Source organism: Hevea brasiliensis, unplaced genomic scaffold, assembly GCF_030052815.1.
Source record: "Hevea brasiliensis isolate MT/VB/25A 57/8 unplaced genomic scaffold, ASM3005281v1 Scaf1, whole genome shotgun sequence".
Taxonomy (NCBI): Eukaryota; Viridiplantae; Streptophyta; class Magnoliopsida; order Malpighiales; family Euphorbiaceae; genus Hevea; species Hevea brasiliensis.
This window is the reverse complement of record NW_026614585.1, coordinates 9,620,286-9,645,320: the sequence shown is the minus strand read 5'-3', so window position 1 is coordinate 9,645,320 and position 25,035 is coordinate 9,620,286. Positions and strand designations below refer to the sequence as shown.

The 25,035-nt window shown below is 33.0% G+C and overlaps 1 protein-coding gene and 1 pseudogene across 2 annotated transcripts; one reads left to right on the top strand and one right to left on the bottom strand.

The window, feature by feature from the left end:
* Positions 1 to 6,061: 6,061 nt before the first annotated feature.
* LOC131168922 (BEL1-like homeodomain protein 7) lies at positions 6,062 to 13,188 on the top strand. Of its 2 annotated transcripts, none has more exons than XM_058141337.1 (5): positions 6,062 to 6,849; positions 7,704 to 8,651; positions 10,988 to 11,367; positions 11,477 to 11,537; positions 12,182 to 13,188. In XM_058141337.1, the coding sequence occupies exons 2-5, from the start codon at positions 7,764 to 7,766 to the stop codon at positions 12,890 to 12,892; spliced, it is 2,040 nt and encodes a 679-aa protein (XP_057997320.1). In that variant the 5' UTR covers positions 6,062 to 6,849; positions 7,704 to 7,763; the 3' UTR covers positions 12,893 to 13,188. The 2 variants fall into 2 exon arrangements, with proteins under 2 accessions (XP_057997320.1, XP_057997321.1); XM_058141338.1 differs by lacking the exon at positions 6,062 to 6,849 and adding an exon at positions 6,865 to 6,987.
* A 2,381-nt stretch (positions 13,189 to 15,569) lies between these two features.
* On the bottom strand, positions 15,570 to 23,332 carry LOC131176316 (BEL1-like homeodomain protein 6; annotated as a pseudogene).
* Positions 23,333 to 25,035: the final 1,703 nt, after the last annotated feature.

Genomic DNA, 25,035 nt, shown 5'->3' with positions numbered 1-25,035 from the left:
AGGAAGCAGGTTAAACATAAGTAAGAGTCCTCAAGTGAACAGGAGTGAGCGTTCGACTCATAGAGTAAGATATTGATTTTACATACAATTTCTATAACTACCTAAGTCTAGTGCATCCCTAAGAATGAATGTAACACCTTCACACAATTTAAATGGGTCAAGTCATAATCACATCAAAAGCAATCTGGAGCACTCACACGCCCGTGTGTCACATTCATACTCACACACACATACACACACTCACACACACACACACACACACACACACACATATATATATATGAGAGCTGATCCCATATACAGCTCTTTTAGTTTCAACCTCTGCTAGCTAGATCAACTCAAAGCCAGAATTTCTCTTAATATCCAAATGCGGGGGTCAGCAAGATCAACTCAAAGTTGTGCCTACCCCGACTTATTCACAATAAGGATCAGGTCCCAGCAACTCAAGCTCAAGTGGCATTTACCCGTCTTACCCATGTCCATATACACCAAATACACACCAACTCACAAACACAACTCTAGATCGCCATAAAATAATAATCACAGTAATATCATTAAGAACAAATGCAATATAAGGTGTGCCTAACTTTTACTACATACATAAATGTATAAGTGATGCATGAGCATACTTTGAATACATAATAATATTGAAATTATAAATAAAATTAATATCTACTCACTAATAAACTAAAAGTCATTGCAGTAGTTGGATAGATGAGGAATGTTGACCTGGCTCATTTAAAAATTATATCACAAATTTATCAATATTTACTTAAAGCAAAACTTTAAAGAATCAAAGGATATCCTAAGTTTTGTCAAAAATTCGGCAGAATTTTTCCTATACTTAGGACCTACCCAATTATAAAATGATCTAAATAACACTTCTAAATCACATCTCCCATATCCACATCTCATCAACAATATATGGCCCCTCCTGGACCCTCCAAATCAGTCAAAAATCATATAATTACACATAAAATAATTATTTAAAAATTTGGGGTGTTACAATCAACATAACAATATCAATAGAGCAAGCAAACTATAACCCATTATCAACTACATAGAGAACAAAGGCTATGGGGCCAATAGAAGAATTTGAGCTTAGATCGGCAACCACACAGTGGAAAAAAGCGAAGGAGGAACAGGACCCAATTGGCATCTCAATCATTTTTAGTTAGGACGACGATGGCATTCTATCTGACAACTCTTCAAATCTACATAGGCACTCAAATGGATATGCACGCCATCCAAACGAGGCAAATTGACAAAGGCTCCTCCCTTAAACCCACTAGGCATACAACAATAATACAACAAAACTAACAAAAGAAGAACAAAAGAGAGACCACAATGGTCAAACCATCGGCCTCTCAAGATCCCTTGTAATAACCTGAATTTTAAAATAAAAATTTTTATATTTTTATATGTGTAGTATTTAAATATTATTTTAATATTGTTTAACTAATTTATAATTTTGTAATACTTTCATTTATATATATATATATTTAATGTTATTTCTAAGCATATTTTATAAAATTATTTAATAGTCCAATTTTTAATTGAAATAATTAGTTTTAAATATTAATGTCAAAAATCAATTAACAAAATATATTATTTCATTATTGTTAACCTTGGTTCTAAGATTTGATTAATTGTTATTAATTTGATCATTATTAGTATTATTGTTGTTGTTGTTGTTGTATTTTACTTAAAAATCTAATTTTAACTATTTAAGGTAATATTGAGTCCTATTGAAAAACAAGTTTGGACCTAATTGAAAAACTTACAAAACTTTAAGGGTTTATTAGGTAATCAAAAGTTATAAAAAAAAAAAAAACCAAAATCCAGCTGCCCTCTCTCTCTCTCTCTCTCTCTCTCTCTCTCTCTCTCACACACACACACACACACATTCTTCCCTCTCCCTCTCATCACTCTCTTTCCCCTTCCCCATTTTTGCAGTTGCCGGCAAAACTCTGGCCACCAATAGCGGTTGACAAGGGAGCTCCACCACCCCACGATGCCGGCAAGCCACTAGTCGGCCGGAGCAACGCCAACAGCGGCACAAATGGAGGAATTTCCTCCTTCAACGTGAGTGCAGGGGCAGTAACTTCCAAGCGTGATTTTGGCTTCATTCGACGTCTGATCAAGATGTTGAGAAGTTTTGGGTTTTTGTAATTTTTCGGCTAGATCCCAACTAATCAGCAGCCAATTTGGACGATCGAACTTAGGGATCATGATCTACACTCTTCAAGCTTCGTTTTGATACCAATTACGACTTGATTAGAGATCGAACAGAAAAGATGCTCATCAAATGGCCTAAACTAAATTGGCTGATATCGGGCAATCGGAGAGAGTTTTGATGAACCGTATGAACCGTCAGTGGACCCATCACCAGTAGCTCATAGGCATCCTAGATATGCACTCGGATCGATGATAGCTCATAGGCACCCAAAACCGAGCTTTCAACTTGATCCAACTGCTCGATAGCCCATCCCATAACATAGTCAATATTACAGTCGATCCCTGTATTTTTAGACCTTCCGGACACGTTTCAAACAGTAGAATTTGCAAAGGTAGTCTTGAACTTAAGTTATGTAATTTTTACCTTGGCCAAACTAGCTGATAAATCTATAAAATATTTTTGACTTAGTTAAATTGAGTGAAATAAATTTAATTATTACAAGGACAATGTAGAGAACCTCTAGAAATATTTTTATAATTTTTAAAGTGTTGAAAATAATTATTTAGACGGTAAAAGAGTTAGGGGCCCAAGCCGAAGTTTAGATAATGGACCTAGATTAGGATTCTTGTAAGTGCCAAATGGGCATTATAATTATTGTTGTAGGCCTGAGGCCCTGTTTGTTGCTGTTGTTGTATTTTTCTTGCAGGGAGTTAGGTCCAGTTGTAGGGGAGACTCTACTAAAATTTCAGCAAGACCTTAAAATTTATTTTGATTCTATAATTTGAATTAATTATTTAATTTTATCAGCCTTTTGATAGAAGTCGATGTGTATATTTAAGTGATCGGTGTCAGCCGTCTTCTCCTTCAAGCCGAACCAGCTGCAGTTTAGTCGAACAGTTTATGGTTGGATATTGTTTATTTTTGTAATTTCAATATTAATTATATATATGACATGCTCATGTATTTTATAAATATTATGTATATGAATAGTTAATAAATTGAAGACATTTTGATTACTACATATTTAATTATTGCTATTTATCTGTAATTGTCTCCCTGAGGATAATTTAGAGCTGTGCGTGTGTGTTGGAGTGAGTATAGTGTGGATATGAATATGGGTAGAACAGGTAATCGCGGCTGGAGCTTGACTCGCTGGGACTCGATCCTTATATATGGATAAGTTAGGGTGAGTACGGCTTTCAGTTGATCTCGCTAACTCCCAAATTGGATTATTAAGCCAAATTTGGATTGAGTTGACCTCACTGACAGGTATTGGATTAAGAGAGCTATATAGGAAGTCAGCTCCCATATACATATATATCTTGATGTGATACACTGAATATGTGAGTAGCTCCAAATTAACTTCTTGCCCAAATATTAGGTGAACTATTTATTTTATGTGTTGGATGTACATTTTATAGTAAGATTACACTAGTTTTAGATAATTATAGAAATTACACTTATAATCAATATTTATACTCTCTGAGTCAAATACCCATTCCTGTTCAAATATTTTTCTTAGATTGCAGGAGGAGCGAGTTTATTTCTTCGAATCTAATCTGTATTTTCTTTCGCAGGATGTGCTTTTTAATTAATAGTTTATTGTGTATATTTATTTATTTAATAACTAGAACTTTACCATGATAATGATTTATGTAAATATTATATTAATTAATGAAAATTTTATGACATTAAATAGTTTGTACATGATGAGTATCAGGGTTGAGTTGGACTTCCTTAATTTTGGTTTCCTAATAGACATCGAGTTGATTTGGCTCAAAATAAATTTATAATATTTTTTTATTTTTTATTGCATATTACGCCTTGATTTAGTCTTAGATATGACTTTGAAAATAATGAATCTTAATACGAGTCTTAGAAACTTTATACTAACTCAAATTTTAGTATCAGTCTGGCCAGTGGGAAAGAAAAAAAATAGGAGAGAGCTTCCTTTAAACAGGTTAGAGACTACCTTGATTGCATATAAATTAATATATATGTATATATAATGCAATAATTAAATTTTTTTATTATAATTCAATAAAAATTTTGGTTATATTATGTAGTATTATGAACTATCAAATATATTATTAATTATTTAACAGCCTTACATTTCTTACCTACTATTTTATTTTTTTTATAATTCTATATTTTTCTATCAAACGTGATAATTTTAAAAGCTCATAACGTAATATAGCTTAGAAAGATGCTGAATTTCCAAGGGCGTGGAGCAATATTTTCTTTAAATAAATAAAACAACAGAATCAAATCACTGCTTTTCTAAAAATTTGAATTAAACTTCTTACTATTTTTGAATAAATAATAATAATAATAATAATAATAATAATAATAATAATAATAATAATAATAATACTTAGCTAAATAAAATTGTATTCTTTTATATTTATTGGTTTTTAAAGCATAAAATGATTTATAATTATAATTTATTTATAAATATTAAATTTAATTATTTAAAATAAAATATTAATTCTATTAGTTTAATTAATTCAATAGTAAAAATATTTATTGGTTTAGAAAATATTATATTTTTATAAAACAAGTTATATATTATAATTAATCTAATTATAACATAAAATATTAAATTAAATTATTAATTTAAACAATATAAAATAAAAAATATAATATAATATTGACTCTTTTAAAAATATAAATGTGTTAAAATATTACTTAAACATTAAAATAATAAATAATATTACACGCAAGTTTTTTAATTGGTTTACAAGTTTGCCCTCCCATTTATATTTTTATTTATTATAAATAAATTATAAATTATAGATAAAAATGAATTAATAAATTTTAATAATCAATTAAAAAGTTTTTGCTCTAGAATAAAAAAAGCCATAAAATTAAAATTAGAAACATTGGATGGATTGTGGCATTAAGTTTAGTAAAATTGAAATTGATTTCTTTTTTGAAATATAATTTACTATTTTTTAAAAAGAATATAAATTTATGATTTTAATTTTTTTCATAAGATTTTATTTTAGATTATAATAGAAAATATAAGAAGATTAGGAATAACATTAATTTAAATAATAAAAAATAATATATAATTATAAATAATATAAAAAATAAAAATATTTTTATTCGTTTAAAATTCACCCCATTCATATATTTATATTTATATATATGTTATAGATAGCTATAAAATAGCATTAGGAATGTTACTAAGAATTTCAAATCAAATTAAATAAAAATAGCTAACAACTTAAATGAAAAATAATATTATTAGCCTAGAAATTAAAACGAATTGAATTAAAATATTTAAATTTAATTTGGTTCAATTTATCAATTTTAATTTAATTTATTTATTTTTATATATATTTTATTTTTTAAATTAATAATAATTTTTTTAAATTACATATCATATTTCATAATTTTATAAAATAATAAAATGAAATAAAATAAACAACTCCATTTATAAATTTTTAAATTAAATTAAATTAAAATTAAACTTTTTTTAAAAAAATACTAATTAAATTAAATCAAATCAATTAATAATAAATTAAAAAATTAAAATAAAACCGTTTAATTTAAATTTTATATTGTAATCAATTTTTGTTCACTCTTAATCTCTATCATCCTGGGACAGATAATTAGGACAAACAAAAATATAAAAAAAGGAAAAAAAAATTGAAAAACAACAAAAAACAGACCCCAATGCAAGAGCTCAAACATTGGCCAGAAGAAAATGACAAAAATAGTGATATGGGCACCTAATGGTGCTCCTCCTCCTGTCTCACATTTGAAATATAATAAAACAATCAAATAAAAAAATTAAATAATTTAAACAAATAAACAAACAATTTTTTGGGTAATAAATTAAAAAAACCAAAAAAAAAAAGCATAGAATATGTTTATATGGTGGATATTGCCGCAAAGCTAGACCTTCCATCCATGCTTATGGATGAGAGAGAGAGAGAGAGAGAGAGAGAGAGATTGGTAATGGTGTTTGAGATGGTGTTTAAGGGAGGTCTACCAACTGGTAGTTAGAGATTGAACTCCTTAACCAAACACGATCTCAAATAGCCAAAGAACCCAAGAACTGTAACAACAAGAAGAACCACTAGAAGCAATAACCACAACAAACTAGAAGAACAAGAAGGAAGTCAAGCACCAACCACTACCTCAACTGGGGTTTCAAGCAAAGGCCCAAAAGCCAAACCTCCAGAAAGAGGAAGCTATTTCAAAAAGGCACACAAAGAAAGCTAGAAAGAGAAAGTTATCATTTCTTTTGAGTGTTTTCTGAGAGAGAGAGAGAGAAACAAGTTTAACTATGTATGTGTGTGTGTGTGAGAGAGAGAGAGAGAGAGAGAGATGCTCACGTGGCGTTTTGAGGGAATGATGGCTAGAGAATAAATGATGAGAGAAGAAGATCAAAAGTGAGGAAATTCATTGCTACTTTCAAATCTAATTATCACTCTCTTTTCTTTTTAGAAACAAAAAGAAGAGAAAGGATTTATCTTTTTTTCTTTCTTGCTGTTTGTCCTTTGCAATTGTATGCATAGGTCAATAGGGGGGTGTAATGAAAAGGAAGTGTTGTGTTGTTATTTTGTTGTAATGGGATCGGATTTGTGTATCAGCGGGTCGAGTGGTGTCTTTGAGGTTTTATGTTCGCTATAACAACCACAAGTGTTACTGGTTTCCAGGTAATTTTTTATTGCTCAATTTCTTGGACTTTTATCCTCTTTTTTGCACAGTTCTTATTTTATTATTCTTTCTTTTTCATCTCTCTCCTCTCTTCCCTGTCTCTCTGTCTGTGCCTGGAGGAGGAAGATATGAGGATGGTGATTATAAGATTCCAACTTTTAACTTATTTATTTAACTGAGTATCTATTGGGATTTGCAGATGATGGTTTTGTCTTGCTTCCTGATTTGGTTTTTGGTTATATTTTGCTTGTTGGGCCTCTGATAGCTTTTGTTTTTAGATATTATTCTTGAGCTAAGTTCAAATGATAGTTTTCAAATGGTGCTTTTAGTGGAATTTTTGGATTTGGGATTTGTTACTGCATAATTCTCTTGTTCTATTGTGATAAAGATGCTCTTTTTATTGTATTGTAAAGAAGGATTTTTCCCTCTTAATTAAGAATTCTTAAGTCAATATATTTCTTTGAAATCCTGAAACCCAATGCATATTATGTTTGATGATGATATTATTTACATGCAGGGATCTTGTGCTGTTTAATTCTTCTTTGTCTATGAATATATCATTATTGCTCCCTGTTGACCGATGTAACCATGAACATGTTAGCCACCCAATTAATGGCTTTGGTCATAATAGTAAATTACTATAGATTCTAGCATCTGCTTACGGTGTCTATTGATTTTTGCTTTTTGCTAATTGCTTGTTTGTCACCTTGTTCTGGTGGAATTTTTTTTGCATGAGGGAGTAGAACTTACAAGTAAACGCTTAAAAGATCGAATTCAAATTCTGCACTTCTTTCTTTTGGATTTGAAGCATGCTATAGAGTTGTGTAATAGTTGTTTCCAATGGCTTTTTCAGTTCCTTGGATGATTATGTAATCTGACTCAAGTAATCAGGCCGGAAAATCTAAAGATAGATATGGCTACTTATTATGCTAGTTCAAATAACCAAAGAGATGGTGCACCAATGATATATATGCCGGGTTCATATTCAGAGACACCAGTTCTTCCTGGTAATATGATGATGTATATGAATGGTGGATCATTCTCAGATACCTTGGCTGGGAATTCCCATCTGCAAAATAACTGCATTCAAATTCAGTCTGTGGAGGCATCGAATTCAAGCACACAGCAGCAAGAAATCTTGTCAACTCTTGGTGGATCACGAATTGGGGAGCATGATTTTAATGCATGGAGGGATGGTAGAAATGAGATGCTAGTTATGCATTCAATGGGTGGACCTTCTGGTATTCTTCACAGTGGACAGAACTTACAAGTCCAGGGCTTGTCCCTCAGCCTTGGTACGCAAATTCCATCTGGAATCCAAATGCCCTCCCCCTACAGGAATCCAAATCCTGGCCTGGCTTCATTCTTAAGTCCTAATCCGTCAATTATGGGTGAGGGTGGTGGCAGGAATGGCTCTTCTAGAGATGAACAATCAAAAAATGCTGAATGTCTGCCACCTGGTTTTTCTGGTGGTAATCAAGATTCAAATAAAGGGGATTTATCTCCATATGGAATGACCAGTATTGCAAGAACCATTCCAAATTCTAAGTACCTTAAGGCAGCACAACAAGTGCTTGATGAAGTTGTCAATGTTCGAAAGGCTCTAAAGCAGCCTGACAAGGAGAAAAACCAAAGCACAAATGAGCATGGCCTGAATAGTCCAAAAGGTGCTGACAGCAAATCAAAGAATGGGATTGCAGACCCTCAGGAATCCACCAATAACTTTCCAAGTGAGCTTTCACATGCTGAAAGACAAGAACTGCAGAACAAGTTGAGTAAGCTTTCGTCCATGTTGGAAGAGGTAAGACCAATGGATTAATAGTTACCGCAGCCTATTCTTGAGTTTATATATTCTTCCTCCTACTCACATGTTATCTCGACTATTATGTGCCTTTCTGTGTATTGATTTTGCTATTTTTGCATTAACTTGTTGCAAAATGCTAGCGACATTTTGACGTTGTTAACTTGATGAAAGTTTAGCTCTTTCAATCCCTTTCTCTATGTGTTTGTAAGCACACATTGAGTGAAGAAGAAATATGAGGTGCAGATTGGCTGTATAATTTGTTATTTCGAAATATAGGAAAAGTACTGCCGGCAATTAAAGCCATTTTGGTTTGTTTACTGAGAAGTTGACTTGCTAGAAAAATCCTGCTTAAATGTGCCACTTAATTCTTATTCCAACTGGAGGTGTAGATGGTCTGTCTTGGTTCATGCTATGGTATGTTCTTTAAGGGGTTGATTAGCAGTTCTTACATTAGGTAAGAATTAGGAAAGAAAATTCTTTTCTCCCAAGAGATGTTGAACTTCATCTTAGGTGAGTACAAGAGGAGAGCAGGGCACTACAGCTCGAACCTAGTATCTATAGGATATGCACAGGTGGCACCTTGGCTATATATATTTATATATTTTTGGTACAAGAGGAGAGTGCTACAGCTTGAACCTAGGATATCTGCCCAAACCTCAACACTCTACCACCTGGGATAAGCACAGGTGGCACCTTGACCATATGTATTTCTATTTTTGGTACAAGAGGAATGCGCTACAGCTTGAACCTAGGATCTCTGCCAACACCTCACCCCTCTACAACCTGGGCTACCCACAGGTGGCGCCTTGGCAATATATATATATATATATATATATATATATATATATATACATTATTATATTATACTACAACACCTCATCTTTTATTTTACCTGCTGGTTGCTACATGACAAAATCTAGAGGAAGAATTTGGTGCTTTTAGCTGGGTTTTGATATTAAAGGCACTTTTACTGTTTTTTTTTGGTAAATTTTTCACTAATTAAATTTATTTAATATTTATAAAAAAATATAATTTAAATAAAATTTAATTAAATTATAAATTTAATAGTGAAAGTACTATTTTAGTCTATATCCTTTTTGTGTTATTTTTAAAATTTTTTTCTTTCCTTTTGCTTTTCTTTTTTATATAATTAAACTTGTTCAACATTCACATAAAAAAATATTATTTAAATTTTTTTCAAATAATTCAAAAAATATAATTAAATTACAAAGTAAATGTAAAAGATATTTTTATTTTTTCATAAGTAAATAATTTAAAAAATGAAATTATAAAAATACAACAATGATAATAAATTAAAAATAATCTATATTAATGTCATTTAATAAATACTGCAAATTATATATATATATATAAGTATTAGGCAATCAATCCTAGCTATTTATATATATCAAAACCCAATTTTATGCTATTATTTGAAGAAACAACAGTATTGTAAAATTTTCATTAAGTGTTTTTTCTTCTTTTTTTTCTTTTTATTTTAATTGGCTAAATCCTACCAATTTCTACCTTTATATTTTTTCCAATATTTAATTTTAAAATTTTAGTTAATTTTAATTATTTTTAACTTTTAAATAATTACATTTATCCTGATCATTATAGATTATTTCTAAAGAAAAAATATACTAAATAACAATCATAATATAATTATAATGAATATATAAATTAAGGCAATACTTTAACTTATTAATTCATAAAATTATAATTTTTTAGGCTAAACTATATATGGATATATTTTACTCATGTGAAAAATGGAAATAGTTAAATAATTCTTTATAATAAATTATAAATAATAATTTTGTTTAATATATATATATACATATAAATTTTACTTATCACTGCAGCATCGTGCAGCTATTTTATAGCTTGTATATAACTATGGCTCAAACCTAGGATCTCACCTGCATCTCACCTCCCTCCCAGCAGGGCAAGGCGCAATTGACACCCTGGCAATAATCTTATTGTTGTTCTGCAATCTTAAATAGAAGTGATTATTTGTGCATACTGTCTGGAGTTATGGCACTCTAGCTATCTCTAGATTAATGCCTTATGTTGGAGACTTCTCTCAAGAAGATTGTTGCATTGGTTATGACAATGATGTCTACGCTCCATTGATTGTCTTATTTTATTGAATACCTCAACGCATCCATTTTTCTTTTGCAACAGGCTTATCTTACTAAAAACATCAGGATTCATGGATTATTATTGTTATTCATCTCTGTGTCATATTTTTTTGGTATGACATTGATTTCTATTTGTAAGATTTTCAGCTTCTCTTTTGTTGAGGTCTAATGAAGAGTCTTTTGTTTTCACAGGTTGATAGAAGATACAAACAATATCATCATCAGATGCAGATTGTGGTATCATCATTTGATGTGATAGCAGGACGTGGTGCAGCTAAACCATACTCAGCACTTGCCCTACAGACTATATCCCGCCACTTTCGGTGCTTGCGAGATGCAATAAGTGGCCAAATTCAAGCTACCCGTAAAAGCCTGGGGAAGCAAGAAACATCAGAGAATGGTAAAGGGATGGGAATAACTCGTCTCCGGTATGTGGATCAGCAGATCAGGCAACAGAGAGCTCTTCAGCAGCTTGGAATGATGCAGCAACATGCGTGGAGGCCACAAAGGGGTTTACCTGAAAGCTCTGTTTCAATTCTTCGTGCTTGGCTGTTTGAGCACTTCCTTCATCCGTAAATCCTCCAAGAACAGCTTTTTCTATTATTCTTTCAATTGTGTCATTTTCAATTTCATGTGAAGACATCTTATCCAATTATAGTAATAGTTTCTGATGTTCACCAGTTACCCAAAGGATTCTGATAAGATCATGCTGGCAAGGCAGACAGGCTTGACCAGAAGTCAGGTACAATGAAAAGAACACATTTATCTACCGTTCAGCATTGCAGCCTAGAGTGTCTTTCTTCATCATAAGTGAGTGAAAAGGACAAGTCCTTTTCACCAAAATTATGGTTCATTTTGGAAATTAGTGAAACCCATATAATTTTCAAAGTTGTGTTGGGAAGATCAGGTAGGACTCAGTTGGGTAGTTGCTGAGAATTTGAAAAGAAGTATAGACCAAGCTCAAGAATAGTGGCATCCTCTTATATCTGAAAAATAGCATATGCATTCTGTTGGATTTAGCAGTTGCCAGAGGCCCGAAGCATATTAGGGAAGACATGAGTCAATTTCTGAATGAATATGTGAGCCTCAGCAACAGAGTGGTGAAGATTTGGTATCACTTCCTGAAAGTTGTTGGGGAGTGGTTCACGTCTCTCCTCTTTAATCATTGAGAGAAATTTAGGTCCTTTGCAAAAGTTTGCTATATCTTTAGATTTTCATTAATTATTGACATGAATCATAGAATGATTAATCATATTAAAACTGTAACTTGGATTGAGAAACTTTTCTTATTGCTTTAATCATATCCAGACAATATCAACTATGACATAATGCACTTTAATGTGTTCTGTTCGTGAAATTCCAAGACACATATGTTGCCTTGCTCAGGTCTCAAATTGGTTTATCAATGCACGAGTGCGACTTTGGAAGCCCATGGTTGAAGAGATGTACAAAGAAGAGATTGGGGATGCAGAGATGGACTCTAATTCTCCTTCTGAAAATGCAACCAAAGCAACAAAAGGTGACTTGAGAAGCTATGAAGATGGAGGGGAAGAAATGCAACAAAGCTCCAGTTCAACAGCAACCGAAAGATGCAGTGCTGCTGGACAATTGCTGGATTCCAAATCTGATCATGTTCCTGATGTAGAAATGGGAGGATCAACTAAAAGAATCAATTTCCAAAACATGACACACGGTGGACGCGGTGAGGCTGTTACTGAATATGGGTTATTGAAGCTAAGGGAGGAGCAAAGGCCCAGCGTTGATTGTGGTCTGTTCCCTGATGCCATTGTTCACTCTGATGGGAGTGGCGATAGGTTTATGGCAGCAGCTGCTGCTGCTTATCAAATGTCACAGGTGGGAGGGTTTGGGACTGCAAGCGGAGTATCTCTTACTCTGGGGTTGCAGCACTGTGATGGTGGTAACCTACCAGTGTCTGCCACAGCCCATCACAGTTTTGTTTCCACGAGAGGGGATGATATATATGGTGCAGCAGCATCTTCTACTGAGGCGGAGAACACAGATTATGAATGCCTGAATCCAGGAAACAGGCAACACAGGTTCAATTCCTCCCATTTGTTGCATGATTTTGTGGCATGAATAATTATGGGTCACAATTGAATTACTTTAGGACACTAGCAGCCGACTTTCTTTGTTCCATTAGGAAAGATTCATCATTATTTCAGGTGGTGAAAGGAAGGTCGTGCATAAAACACAATTGTAGTATATCAAAAGAATTGGTTGGAAGATTAGCATATTGTAAAGATACATATTATTGTCTTAATATTTTGCAAGGGAATTGTACAATTGGCAATAACTTTGCTATTGAAAGAAAACTGAAAAAAAAAAAAAAAAGGAAATCCTGGTTTGAAATAAAGATGGTAGGAATTGGCTGATTGTTGTTTCGATTGTGATTTTGATAAACTCTTGAAGAAACTTCTGAAACCGTGCCATTTTTTGCAATTAGTTGCTATTTTTTTTAATATCAAAAGCACCAACAGGAGCGGGAACACCAGCGCTGGCTTCACGTTCATGGATGCTTGCAGCTTCCATTTCATGGTGTGATACATTCTTCAAACCTGACTCATTTTGTAAAGAAACCATTATTGGAAAGTACTGCTCCAATATCCCTGTCGCAAGTACTTGGATTTCACTGGAGAATTCTTATTGCTGTTACGGCCCTTTCAGTAGTGGCCTTCCTGGTCCTGGGTGCCTGTGGCACTGAAATAAAAGGTCTATCAGTAGACTACAGAAAAGATAAATTATCCAAATATCTTGAAGTTGTCTCGATATAGAATATAGGTAAACAATTTATAAAGAATTCGTAGGCTACTATTTATAAAGACATTTAACTAAAAATCTGTGAAATAATGGCAACATACAAGTTCTGGTTAAAATAGGTAAATTCTTAGCTACACTGTACCTCTTCCTTGCTAATTGGCTTCCAAGAACAAATATTAAATTTGAACTTTCAGAATATAACAAAAATTTCAGACATCCTGCGGATATTTTACGTTTAAAAATGAAAACAAAACATAAAACTTCCAGGCTTTTCACAAAATTGATCTGTTCACTGTTTCACTGAACAGAATCTGTCATAGCTGATAACATAAGCTCTCTTTCTATATGTTAACGTTTGATACTTATCTAAGTATATTATTATTCTTATTATTTTCTTCAACGGTATCAAATCAATTGTAGCTGCATTGGCTTTCTTGTTGTATAGAGGAAGGTGAATGTTCTCTATAGTACTAAATGATTGATGGGTATGGCTCTGTTGCTGCTGAAAAATATGCTAATTGTTGCAAAAAGAATGGGTCAAGTCAGTAGAATAATTCAACTCCAAGAAGTTAGGAGACTTGTTACTAACAAAGATGTTATTGACAGCATTTCAGTTGATCATTTAAATGTTTGATTTTAGCATAGCTCAAAATCTTGGATAATTAATGCATTCTGTCAATAAAATAAGATCAGTCTCATTATAAGCCTTTTCTTTGTGAGCACCTATTTCTATCAAAAACCAATAAATGGTATCACAGCTTAATTCTTGAGTTACTTGTGAGATTACTAAAACACCAAGCCATAAAACACAAATAAAAATCAGAACCTAGCCATATTTCTTGTGGGATCTCTGGGTCTCTTAGTTAGGAGAGTTGTTACTAACAAAGCTGTTATTGACATTACTTCAGTTGATCATTTGAATGTTTGATTTTAGCAGAGTTTTATGGATTCAGTTGCTCAAAGTCATTGTATAAATAATGACTTCTATCAATAAAATAAAATCAGATATTTTCAGTCTCATCTTATCTTACCGAAAGTGTCTAATCTTATATTATTGATAGAATGCATTATTTATACAAGAGTTTGAGCAACTAAATCCATGAAACTCTGCCAAAATCAAGCATTCAAATAATCAACTGAAGTGCTGTCAATAACAGCTTTGTTAGTAACAACTCTCCTAACTTATTTTATTTTAGCGTATTTTTCAGCAGCAACAGAGGCATATTCCATCAATGATTATGATAATTATAGTCTTTGGAGCCGTCTCAGCTCTGTTTGCTCATGTTAAATTCCCTTTTTTTCTCTTGTTATTGTGTCTTCTTGCTGTTAATTTTCATTTACAAAGCTTTCAGATTATTTTTCATGCTGAGATGATTCCCTATTGAGTTAAAAAGGAGAAGAAAGAAGCTCCATGAGGCTTGTTGCCTTTCATTTATCCTTTGCCTTATTATTAGTTTTTCATATGTAAAAGAATGAATAAAATAATTAATAATCAATGCAGAGGACATACGCACGTACTGGCCTGCAGAGGATATGATTCAGAGGTCCTCTTCTTGATTGATCAAAGACACTTTTGACTTTGAAAACTCATAAATTCTGGACTCTGCATTCAGCTTAAGGAGGGCAAATGTGATCTCAATGTTGTGAAAATATATGGGCAATGCGCTTTACTTGAGATGACTGAATTGCGATGGGAATTAGTTTTCTACCCTGGACTATTCTAGTTTTAGTTTGTCAAGATTTTGCTTTCACAAGGCACACGCCTTTGATATGGTGGAGAGTATAACATGGATGGCACTAAATGAGTCAGGTTTGAAGAATAGACATTACACCATGAAATGGAAGCTGTAAGCATCCCATGAACTTGAAGCCTATGCTGTTGCTCCTGCTCCTGCCCCTGTTGGTATTTTTGATATTAAAAACAATAGCAACAAATTGCAAAAAATGGCACAGTTTCAGAAGTTTCTTATAGGTCATTATCAAAATAACATCGAAATAACAATAAGCCAATTCCTACCATCTTTATTTCAAACCTGGATTTCCCCTTTTTTTTATTTTTTTATTTCCATACCAAAGTTGTCGACAATTGTACAATTCCCTTACAGAATATTAAGACAAAATTATGTTCTTTACAATATGCTAATCTTCCAACCAATTCTTTTGATATGCTATAATTGTGTTTTATGCACAACCTTCCTTTCATCACCTGAAAGTAATGATGAATCTTTCCTAATGGAACAGAGAAAGTAGGTTGCTACTGTCCCAAAGTAATTCATGCCACAAAATCATGGAACAAATGGGAGGAATTGAACCTGTGTTGCCTGTTCCCCGGATTCAGGCATTCATAATCTGTGTTCTCCGCCCCCACAGAAGATGCTGCTGCACTATATATACCATCCCCTCTCATGGAAACAAAACTGTGATGGGCTGTGGTAGACACTGGTAGGTTACCACCCTCGCAGTGCTGCAACCCCAGCGTAAGAGACACTCCACTTCCAGTCCCAAACCCTCCCACCTCTGACATTTGATAAGCAGCAGCAGCTGCAGCAATAAGCCTATCAGCGCTCCCATCAGAGTGAACAATGGCATCAGGGAACAGACCACAATCATCAACACTGGGCCTTTGCTCCTCCCTTAGCTTCAATAACCCATATTCAGTAACAGCCTCACTGCGTGTCATATTTTGAAAATTGCTTCTTGTAGTTGATCCTCCCATTTCTACATCAGGAACACAGTCAGATTTGGAATCCAGCAATTGTCCAGCACTGCATCTTTCGTTTGCTGTTGAACTGGCACTTTGTTGCATTTCTTCCCCTCCATCTTCGTAGTTTCTCAAGTCACCTTTTGTTGCTTTTGTAGCATTTTCAGAAGAAGAATTAGAGTCCATCTCTGCATCACCAATCTCTTCTTTGTACATCTCTTCAACCATGGGCTTCCAAAGTCGCACTCGTGCGTTGATAAACCAATTTGAGACCTGAGCAAGGCAACAGACAGGTCTTGGAATTTCGTGAACAGAACACACTAAAGCACAACATATCATAGTTAGTGATATTGCCTGGATATGATTAAAGTTACATTTTTAATATGATTAATCATTCTATGATTCATGTTAATTAACAAACATCTAAAGATATAGCAAACTTTTGCAAAGGAACTAAATTTCTCTCATTGATTAAAGTGGACAGACAGGAAAGTGGTACCAATTCTTCACCGCTTTGTCGCATGAGGCTCACATATTCATTCACAAATAGACTCATGTCTTCCCTAATATGCTCTGGGCATCTGGCAACTGCTAAATCCAACAGAATGCATATGCTATATTTCAGATTTAAAGTTGCCACTATTCTTGAGCTTGTAGCCTTGTACTATACTTCTTTCCAAATTCTCAGCAACTACCCAACTGAGTTATGCCTGATCTTCCAAACACAATTTTGAAAAATTATATGCAGTGGGTTTCACTATTTTCAAAATGAAACAAATTTTGGTGAAAAAGGACTTGTCCTTTTGACTCACTTAAGATGAAGAAAGACACTCTAGTCTGCCGTGCTAATTGCTAGATAAATATGTTCTTTTCATTTTACCTGACTTCTAGTCAAGCCTGTCTGCCTTGCCAGCATGATCTTATCAGAATCCTTTGGGTACCTGTTGAACACCAGAAAAATCTATTACTATAATTGGAGATGTCTTGCAAGAAACAGCAAAATAATACAATTGAAACAGTAATAGAAAAAGCTGTTTTTGGAGGATTTACGGATGAAGGAAATGTTCAAACAGCCATGCACGAAGAATTGAAACAGAGCTTTCAGGTAAACCCCTTTGTGGCCTCCATGCATGTTGCTGCATCATTCCAAGCTGCTGAAGAGCTCTCTGTTGCCTGAGCTGCTGATCCACATACCGGAGACGAGTTATTCCAATCCCTTTATCATTCTCTGATGTTTCTTGCTCCCCCAGGCTTTTACGGGTTGCTTGAATTTGGTCACTTATTGCATCGCGCAAGCACCGAAAGTGGCGGGATATAGTCTGGAGGGCAAGTGCCGAGTATGGTTTAGCTGCCCCACATCCCGCTATCACATCAAATGATGACACCACAATCTGCATCTGATGATAATACTGTCTGTACCTTCTATCAACCTGTGAAAATAGAAGACTCTTCATAAGACCTCAAAGAAAGAGAAGCTGAAAATCTTTTACATATAGACATCAATGTCATACCCAAAGAATATAACACAGAGATGAAAACAATAATAATCCTGATATTTTAGGAAGATGAGCCTATTGCAAAAGAAAAATGGGTGCAGTAAGGCATTCTATTAAATAAGACAGAATCAGTGGAGCATAGACGTCATTGTCATATCCAATCCAACAATCTTCTTGATAGATGTCTCCTACATAAGGCATTAATCTAGAGAAAGCTACAGTGCAGTAACTTCAGACAGTATGCACAAATAATCCCTTCTATTTAAGATTGCAGAACAAGAAGAATATTATTGCCAAGTTGCCACCTGCGCCTTGCCGAGGTTGGAGGTTGCTGAGATGTGGGTGAGATCCTAGGTTCAAGCCATAGTTATATATGTATAACATATTGCCAAGATGCCACCTGTGGCCAGTGCAGGGGGTAGAGTGGTGAGGTGTGGGTAGAGATCCTAGGTTCAAGCTGTAGCGCACTCCTCTTGCACCAAAAATATAAATATTATGCAGCCAAGGTGCTACCTGTGTTTATTCCATAGAGATCCTACGTTAAAGTTGTTGTGACTTGGTCACAACCAATCAGAAAAGCAACGGCAAGGGGGAAGAAAATAGAGGAAAGGGGAGAAGAAGAAGAAGAAGAAGAAGTAAGAGAGAGATCAAGAGGGAGATGGAAAGGGAGAGGATTAGAGGGAGAGAAATCTGGTAATTCACATGACTAATCTAACATACTGTGATTCTTAGTCATAATAGAAATCTTAGTCACAACACCACCCTCCTCTTTGAAGCCATTCTTGTCCTCAAGAATGGATAAAAGAAAGATCATCCCAGCAGCATCTTGAATGTGAAGGTCCAATCTACACTTGAAAATGGCAATTGAAAAGGCATTTTTTCAAACACTTACTATGCATCTTCCCTCCCCAATGATAGAATCATTTTCATCATGTATCTTCTCCACTTCTCACACTCATTTTCTTTTAAGATATAACATGAGAGGATCCCAACTCAAAATCAGAGCCCCTCAAATCAAACTCAAAACAACTAGCATAATACATGCATGTTACTTTTCTACCAACTGTTTCTTTATCCTTTCCAAAATTTTTCCCAAAGAGAGCAAACCCAATGATTTGATATGTAATCTCCAGATTATGAATTAATTGCCTAATCTTACCATCTTGGTTTATTGCACTCAATACTTGATCTTTTTCCTCAAGTTTGGAAATTGCATGTTCCTCCTCGCCTATAGGTTCTTCACGATACCCTTCTTCAATGCAAGAATTGAGATTACTAGCAAGGCCTTGATCACCATTCCCATATGAAATTAAAAAATACAGACCAAGTTCATGTCCCTGCTCTTCTTCTCTCAATTTGGAACATTCCAAAGGCTTAAAGATTGGTTGGCACTCTCGTAACTCGTAAGGGACAGTTTCTTGGATCTGATTATCAAATCTTTGTTGACATTTTGCTTTTATCCGTTGATTAAACTCTTCCATTCTCCATAGATTTTCTTCTCGAACTGCTACAAACATCTTGCAATTATCTTGAAAAATTTGTTGGATCTCCATCTTAAAGGATTGAAACAAATGTTGTAATTGTTTGAGTTGATTCTCAAGAATCATGCATGTTATTTTATCGTCCTTGGTTGCTTGTTCCAGATTAAAAATAGAATTTAGGAGAGGAATGAAGAAGAGTATATAGAAGAGAAAGAATGAGAAAAGAAGAGAAAAGGAGAGAAAAGAGAAGAAACAGAGGGAAAGAGAAGAGTAAAGAAGAGAGGGAGGAGAGAAGAAAAGAAAGAGAGAGAGAATAGAAAGGAAGAGAGAATGCAGAAGCAATCCCTAGGATTGTGTGATTTGGTCACAACGAATCAGAAAAACAGAGGAAAGGGGGAAGAATATAGAGAGGGACAGGGAGAGGGGACGAGAGAGAATTTAGAGAGAGAGAAATTGCATTCATTAATCTTGATTGGATTCAATTACAGCCCAAAGAGTTCTATTTATCTAGTAATTCTCTTGACTAATCTAGCATACTGTGATTCTTAGTCACAACACTGCAGTGCTCTCCTCTTGTACACACCTTTGATGAATTTCAACATCTCTTAGGAGAAAGGAATTTTCTTTCCTAATTCTACTAGAGTGCAAAATTTCCCTCTGAACAACAGTAGCACATTTAAGTCATGAGAGACCACAGTAGCATGGATAATGTAAGAACTGCTAATCAACCCCTCAAAGAACATACTATAGCATGAACCAAGACAGACCATCTAAGCCTTCAGCTGGAATAAGCAGCACATTTGAGCAGGATTTTCTAGTAAGACAACTTCCCAGTAAACAAACCAAAATGGCTTTAATTGCCAGCAGTATTCCTCTTCTCATATTTTGAAATAACAAATTATACAGCCCACCTCATATTCATTCTTCAGTCAATATGTGCTTATAAGCTAATGCAGAATGGGAAGATGAAGATCTAATACAATTTAGAAATTATATTCCATGTAAAATTAGGAAATTAGTATTTCATTTATTTAGGAAGTCTACTACTATTATTGTTATATTTAAAAATTATTTTATTTAAGAAGTTTAATTGATTTTAGTATTCCTAATTAGAGTTAAATTAGGATTTATTCCTAAATTGATTAGGGTTGTAAGCCATATAAATAGGCCTAAATCTTATATTATTAGTACTTTTGAGTATGATTATTAATTGAAAATAATACAATTGAGAATTAGTTCTCTTTTTCCTAAGGATTTGTTCCTTTCTTTGCCCTTGTTCCTCTTTGTTCTGCATCATAAACGCATAGATAAAGAGGGATAGAAAAAGCTAAACTTTCATCAAGTTAACCAAGTCAAAATTTCTCCAACATTTTGCAGCATATTGATGAAAAATAGATAAATCAATACACAGAAAGGCATATAATCACTTCCAAAGTCAAGATAACAGGCAAGCAGGACAAAGAATATATGCATTGAAGAATAGGCTGTGGAAACTATTAGTGCATTGGTCTTACCTCATCCAACATGGACAAAAGCTTACTCAACTTATTCTGCAATTCTTGTCTTTCAGCATGTGAAAGCTCACTTGGAAAGTTATTGGTGGATTCCTGAGGGTCTGCAGACCCATTCTTTGATTTGCTGTCACCTCTTTTGAACTATTCAGCCCATGCTCATTTGTGCTTTGGTTTTTCCTTGTCAGGCTGCTTTAGAGCCTTTCTAACATTCACAACTTCAACAATCACTTGTTGTGATCCCTTAAGGTACTTAGAATTTGGAATGGTACTTGCAATACTGGTCATTCCATATGGGGATAAATCCTTTATTTGAATCTTGATTACCTCCAGGAAATCCAGGTGGCAGATATTCAGCATTTTTTGACTGTTCATCTCTAGATGAGCCATTTCTGCCACCACCCTCGCCCATAATTGACGGATTAGGACCTAAGAATGAAGCCAGGCCAGGATTTGGATTCCTATAGGGGATGGAAGGCATTTGGATTCCAGATGGAATTTGCGTACCAAGGCTGAGGGACAAGCCCTGGCCATGTAAGTTCTGTCCACTATGAAGAATGCCAGAAGGTCCACCCATTGAATTCATAACAAGCATCTCATTTCTATTATCCCTCCAAGCATTAAAATCATGCTCCCACTTCGTGATCCACCAAGATTTGACAAGATTTCTTGCTGCCGTGCGGTTGAATCCAATGCCTCCACAGACTGAATTTGAATGCAGTTATTTTGCTGCTGCGTATTCCCAGCCAAGGTATCCGAGTATGATCCACCATTCATATACATCATCATATTACCAGGAAGAACTGGTGTCTCTGAATATGAACCCGGCATATATATCATTGGTGCAGCATCTCTTTGGTTATTTGAACTAGCATAATAAGTAGCCATATCTATTTGATCTTCAGATTTTCTTGCTTGATTACTTGAGTCAGATTACATAATCATCCAAGGAACTGAAAATGCCATTGGAAACAGCCTCTATTACCAACAACTCTAGCATGCTTCTAATCCAAAAGAAAGCAAATTTGGATATGATCTTTTAAGTGTTTGCTTGTAAGTTCTACTCCCTCATGCTAAAACGATTCACCAGAACAATATGCAAAACAAGCAATTAGCAAAAAAGCCAAAATCAGTAGACACCATAAGGATATGCTATAATCCATAGTTATTCACTATCATGACCAAAGCCATTAATTGGGTGGCTAACATGTTCATGGTTACATGGATCAACAGGGAGCAATAATGATATATTCAATCATAAACAAAGAAGAATCAAACATCACAAGTTCCCTGTATGTAAATAATCTCATCATTAAACATAATTTACATTGGGTTTCAGGATTTCAAAGAAATATATATAGGTTTAAGAATTATGAGAGAAATCCTTAGTTACAATGAAATCAAAAGAGCATCTTTATCAAAATATAGCACAAGAGAATTACGCAACAACAAATCCCAAACCCAAAAATTCCACTTAAAAACCATTGAAAACTATCATTTGAACGAAGCCCAAGAATAATATCTAAAAAAATAGCTATCAGAGGCCCAACAAGCAAAAAAATAACAGAAAAACACTAAAGCAGGAAGCAAGATAAAACAATCATCTGCAAATCCCAATAGATATTCAGCTAAATAAAAAAGTTAGAATCTTATAACCCCCATCCTCATTTCTTCCTCCTTCAGGTACAGACAGAGACAGGGAAGAGAGGAGAGAGATGAAAAATAAAGAATAATAAAATAAGAACCACAGTGCAAAAAAAGAGAATAGAAGTCCAAGAAATTGAGCAATAAAAAATTACCTGGAAACCAGTAACACTTGTGGGTATTGTGGGGAACAGAAAACCTCAAAGTCTCAAAGAAACCACTCGATCCGCTGATACAAAAATCCGATCCCAATACAACAAAAAAACCAATAAAACAATTCACTTTTCATTACACACCCCTATTGACCTATGCATACAACGGCAAAGGATATGCAGCATGGAAAAAAAAAAAAAAGGTAAATCCTTTTTTTTTCTAAAAAGAAAAGAGAGTGATAATTGAATTTGGAAGCAGCAATGAATTTCCTCACTTATGATTCTTTTCTCTCATCATATATTTTCTAGCCATCATTCCATCAAAACCCCACGTGAGCATCTCTCTCTCTTTCTCTCTCTCATACATAGTTAAACTTGTTTCACTCTCGAAAGAAATGATAACCTTCTCTTTCTAGTTATCTTTGTGTGCCTTTTTGAAATAGCTTCCTCTTTTTGGAGGTTTGGCTTTTGGGCCTTTGCTTGAATTTGAAACCCCAGTTAAGGAAGTGGTTGGTGCTTGACTTCCTTCTTGTTCTTCTAGTTTGTAGTGGTTATTGCTTCTTGTGATTCTTGTTGTTGCAGTTCTTGGGTTATTTGGCTGTTGAGGATTGTGTTTGGTTAAGGAGTTCTATCTCTAACTACCAGTTGGTAGACCTAAAACCCTCCCTTGAACTCCATCTCAAACACCATACAATCTCTCTCTCTCTCTCTCTCTCTCTCTCTCTCTCTCTCTCTCTCATCCATAAGCATGGATGGAAGGTCTGGCTTTGGTGCATTATCCACCATACAAGCATATTCTATTCTTTATTATTATTATTATTATTAATTTATTACTCAAAAAAATAATGTTATTTGTTTATTTATTTGTAATTTTTTATTTGTTTTGTTTTATTATATTTCAAATGTAGGACAGTAAGAGGAGCACCATTAGGTGCCCATATCGCTATTTTTGTCCTTTTCTTCTAACTAATGTTTGAGCCTTTGCAATTCCTTTCTATTTTTTTATTATTTTCTTTTATCTTAATTATTATAATAAAAATTTTAAATTAAAAAATTATTATTTAATTTTTATTTTAATAAAATAATTATTTAATTTTTTATTAAAAAAATAATTATTTAATTTTTTATTTACATGAGTTAATTTTTATATTTTATTTTTTTACATTTTAATTTTTCGATGTAATTTAAATTAAGTTTTTTTATTTATAAATATATTTAAAAGAAAAAAATTATTATTAAAATTTAAACTAATGATTAAATATAATTTTTCTAAATTAAACTATTTTATTTTTAATTATTTTTAGCTGCGTTAATTTAATTAATATTTTTTAAAAAATCAAATGGAACAAACATACAATAATTTATTAATATAATTTTTAAAATAGTGTGATGAAATAATTAAAGATAAATAGTATTTTTTTATTAAATTATTTTATTTTCAATTTATTTTTATTTAATTTAATTAATATTTTGAAAAGTTTGATTTTAAATTAAATTCAATTATTGATAAAAAAAAGTTTGATTTGTCTAATTTATACTTTTTTTATTAATTTTATGAAATATAATATTTAATAATTTAAAAATAAAATTTAAATAAAAAAACTCAAATTAATAAATAAATCAAATTAAAAATTTTATATTTTAATTAAATTTTTACATTAATTTAATTTGAATAATTTTTTTAATTTAAAATCTGAAACTACTAAATAACCCTAATAAAAATTGATGTGAGGACTTTATTATTATTATTATTATTATTATTATTATTATTATTATTATTATACTGTAAAAATATATTTATTAAATTTAATAGTTAAAGGTATATCACTTATTGATATATGATAAATTTGAATTTTATTTCTTATAAATAAATAAATAAATTGGAGAGACATTTGATGCTAACCTTTCAATGGGTCAATACAATTATAAATATTTCCAAAACATATTTCTATGCTTTATAGAAAGCCTTGACAAAAATATGCATAAATAGTCCAATGTCCATATTTTCTTTTTTCCGAGTATGAATCTAATTACTATCATTTATATGGATAGGTATATATATATATAAAACAAAAATTAGTCTCTATATAATATTTAATATTTTTATCAAAGAGATTTAGAGTTACTGTTGAGCATGATAACACTATCATCAACCCCATACCTCTAATTTAAACACCCTTTAATTATAAAATGCTATGCAATTTGATCTATTAATGATGATGGTTCTTATCATTCCCAATTGTAATAATTTTTCAAAGATTGGAGTTTTGTGATGTGGGGTGGACCATTTTGCAATTCCAAGATTATTGTGTTGAATGACCAATTAATTGAATTTAACTGGGTGACATAGTCCATGACCTAAATTAGATTTGCCTTTGCCTTCCATCATGTTGTTATTAGATAGTGATTAAGAGGGAGGCAGGTCAATTTCATAATTTCATCCAATTTACACTATCTCATGTATAATCCTATACAAG

What these genes read in the sequence shown, in the direction of transcription:
- LOC131168922 (XM_058141337.1), top strand. Translation starts at nt 7,764, where the DNA reads ATGGCTACTTATTATGCTAGTTCAAATAACCAAAGAGATGGTGCACCA. An exon ending in TTTCGTCCATGTTGGAAGAG is followed by an intron (nt 8,652 to 10,987) that starts GTAAGACCAATG and finishes TTGTTTTCACAG; the next exon opens with GTTGATAGAAGATACAAACA. An exon ending in CAGGCTTGACCAGAAGTCAG is followed by an intron (nt 11,538 to 12,181) that starts GTACAATGAAAA and finishes TGCCTTGCTCAG; the next exon opens with GTCTCAAATTGGTTTATCAA.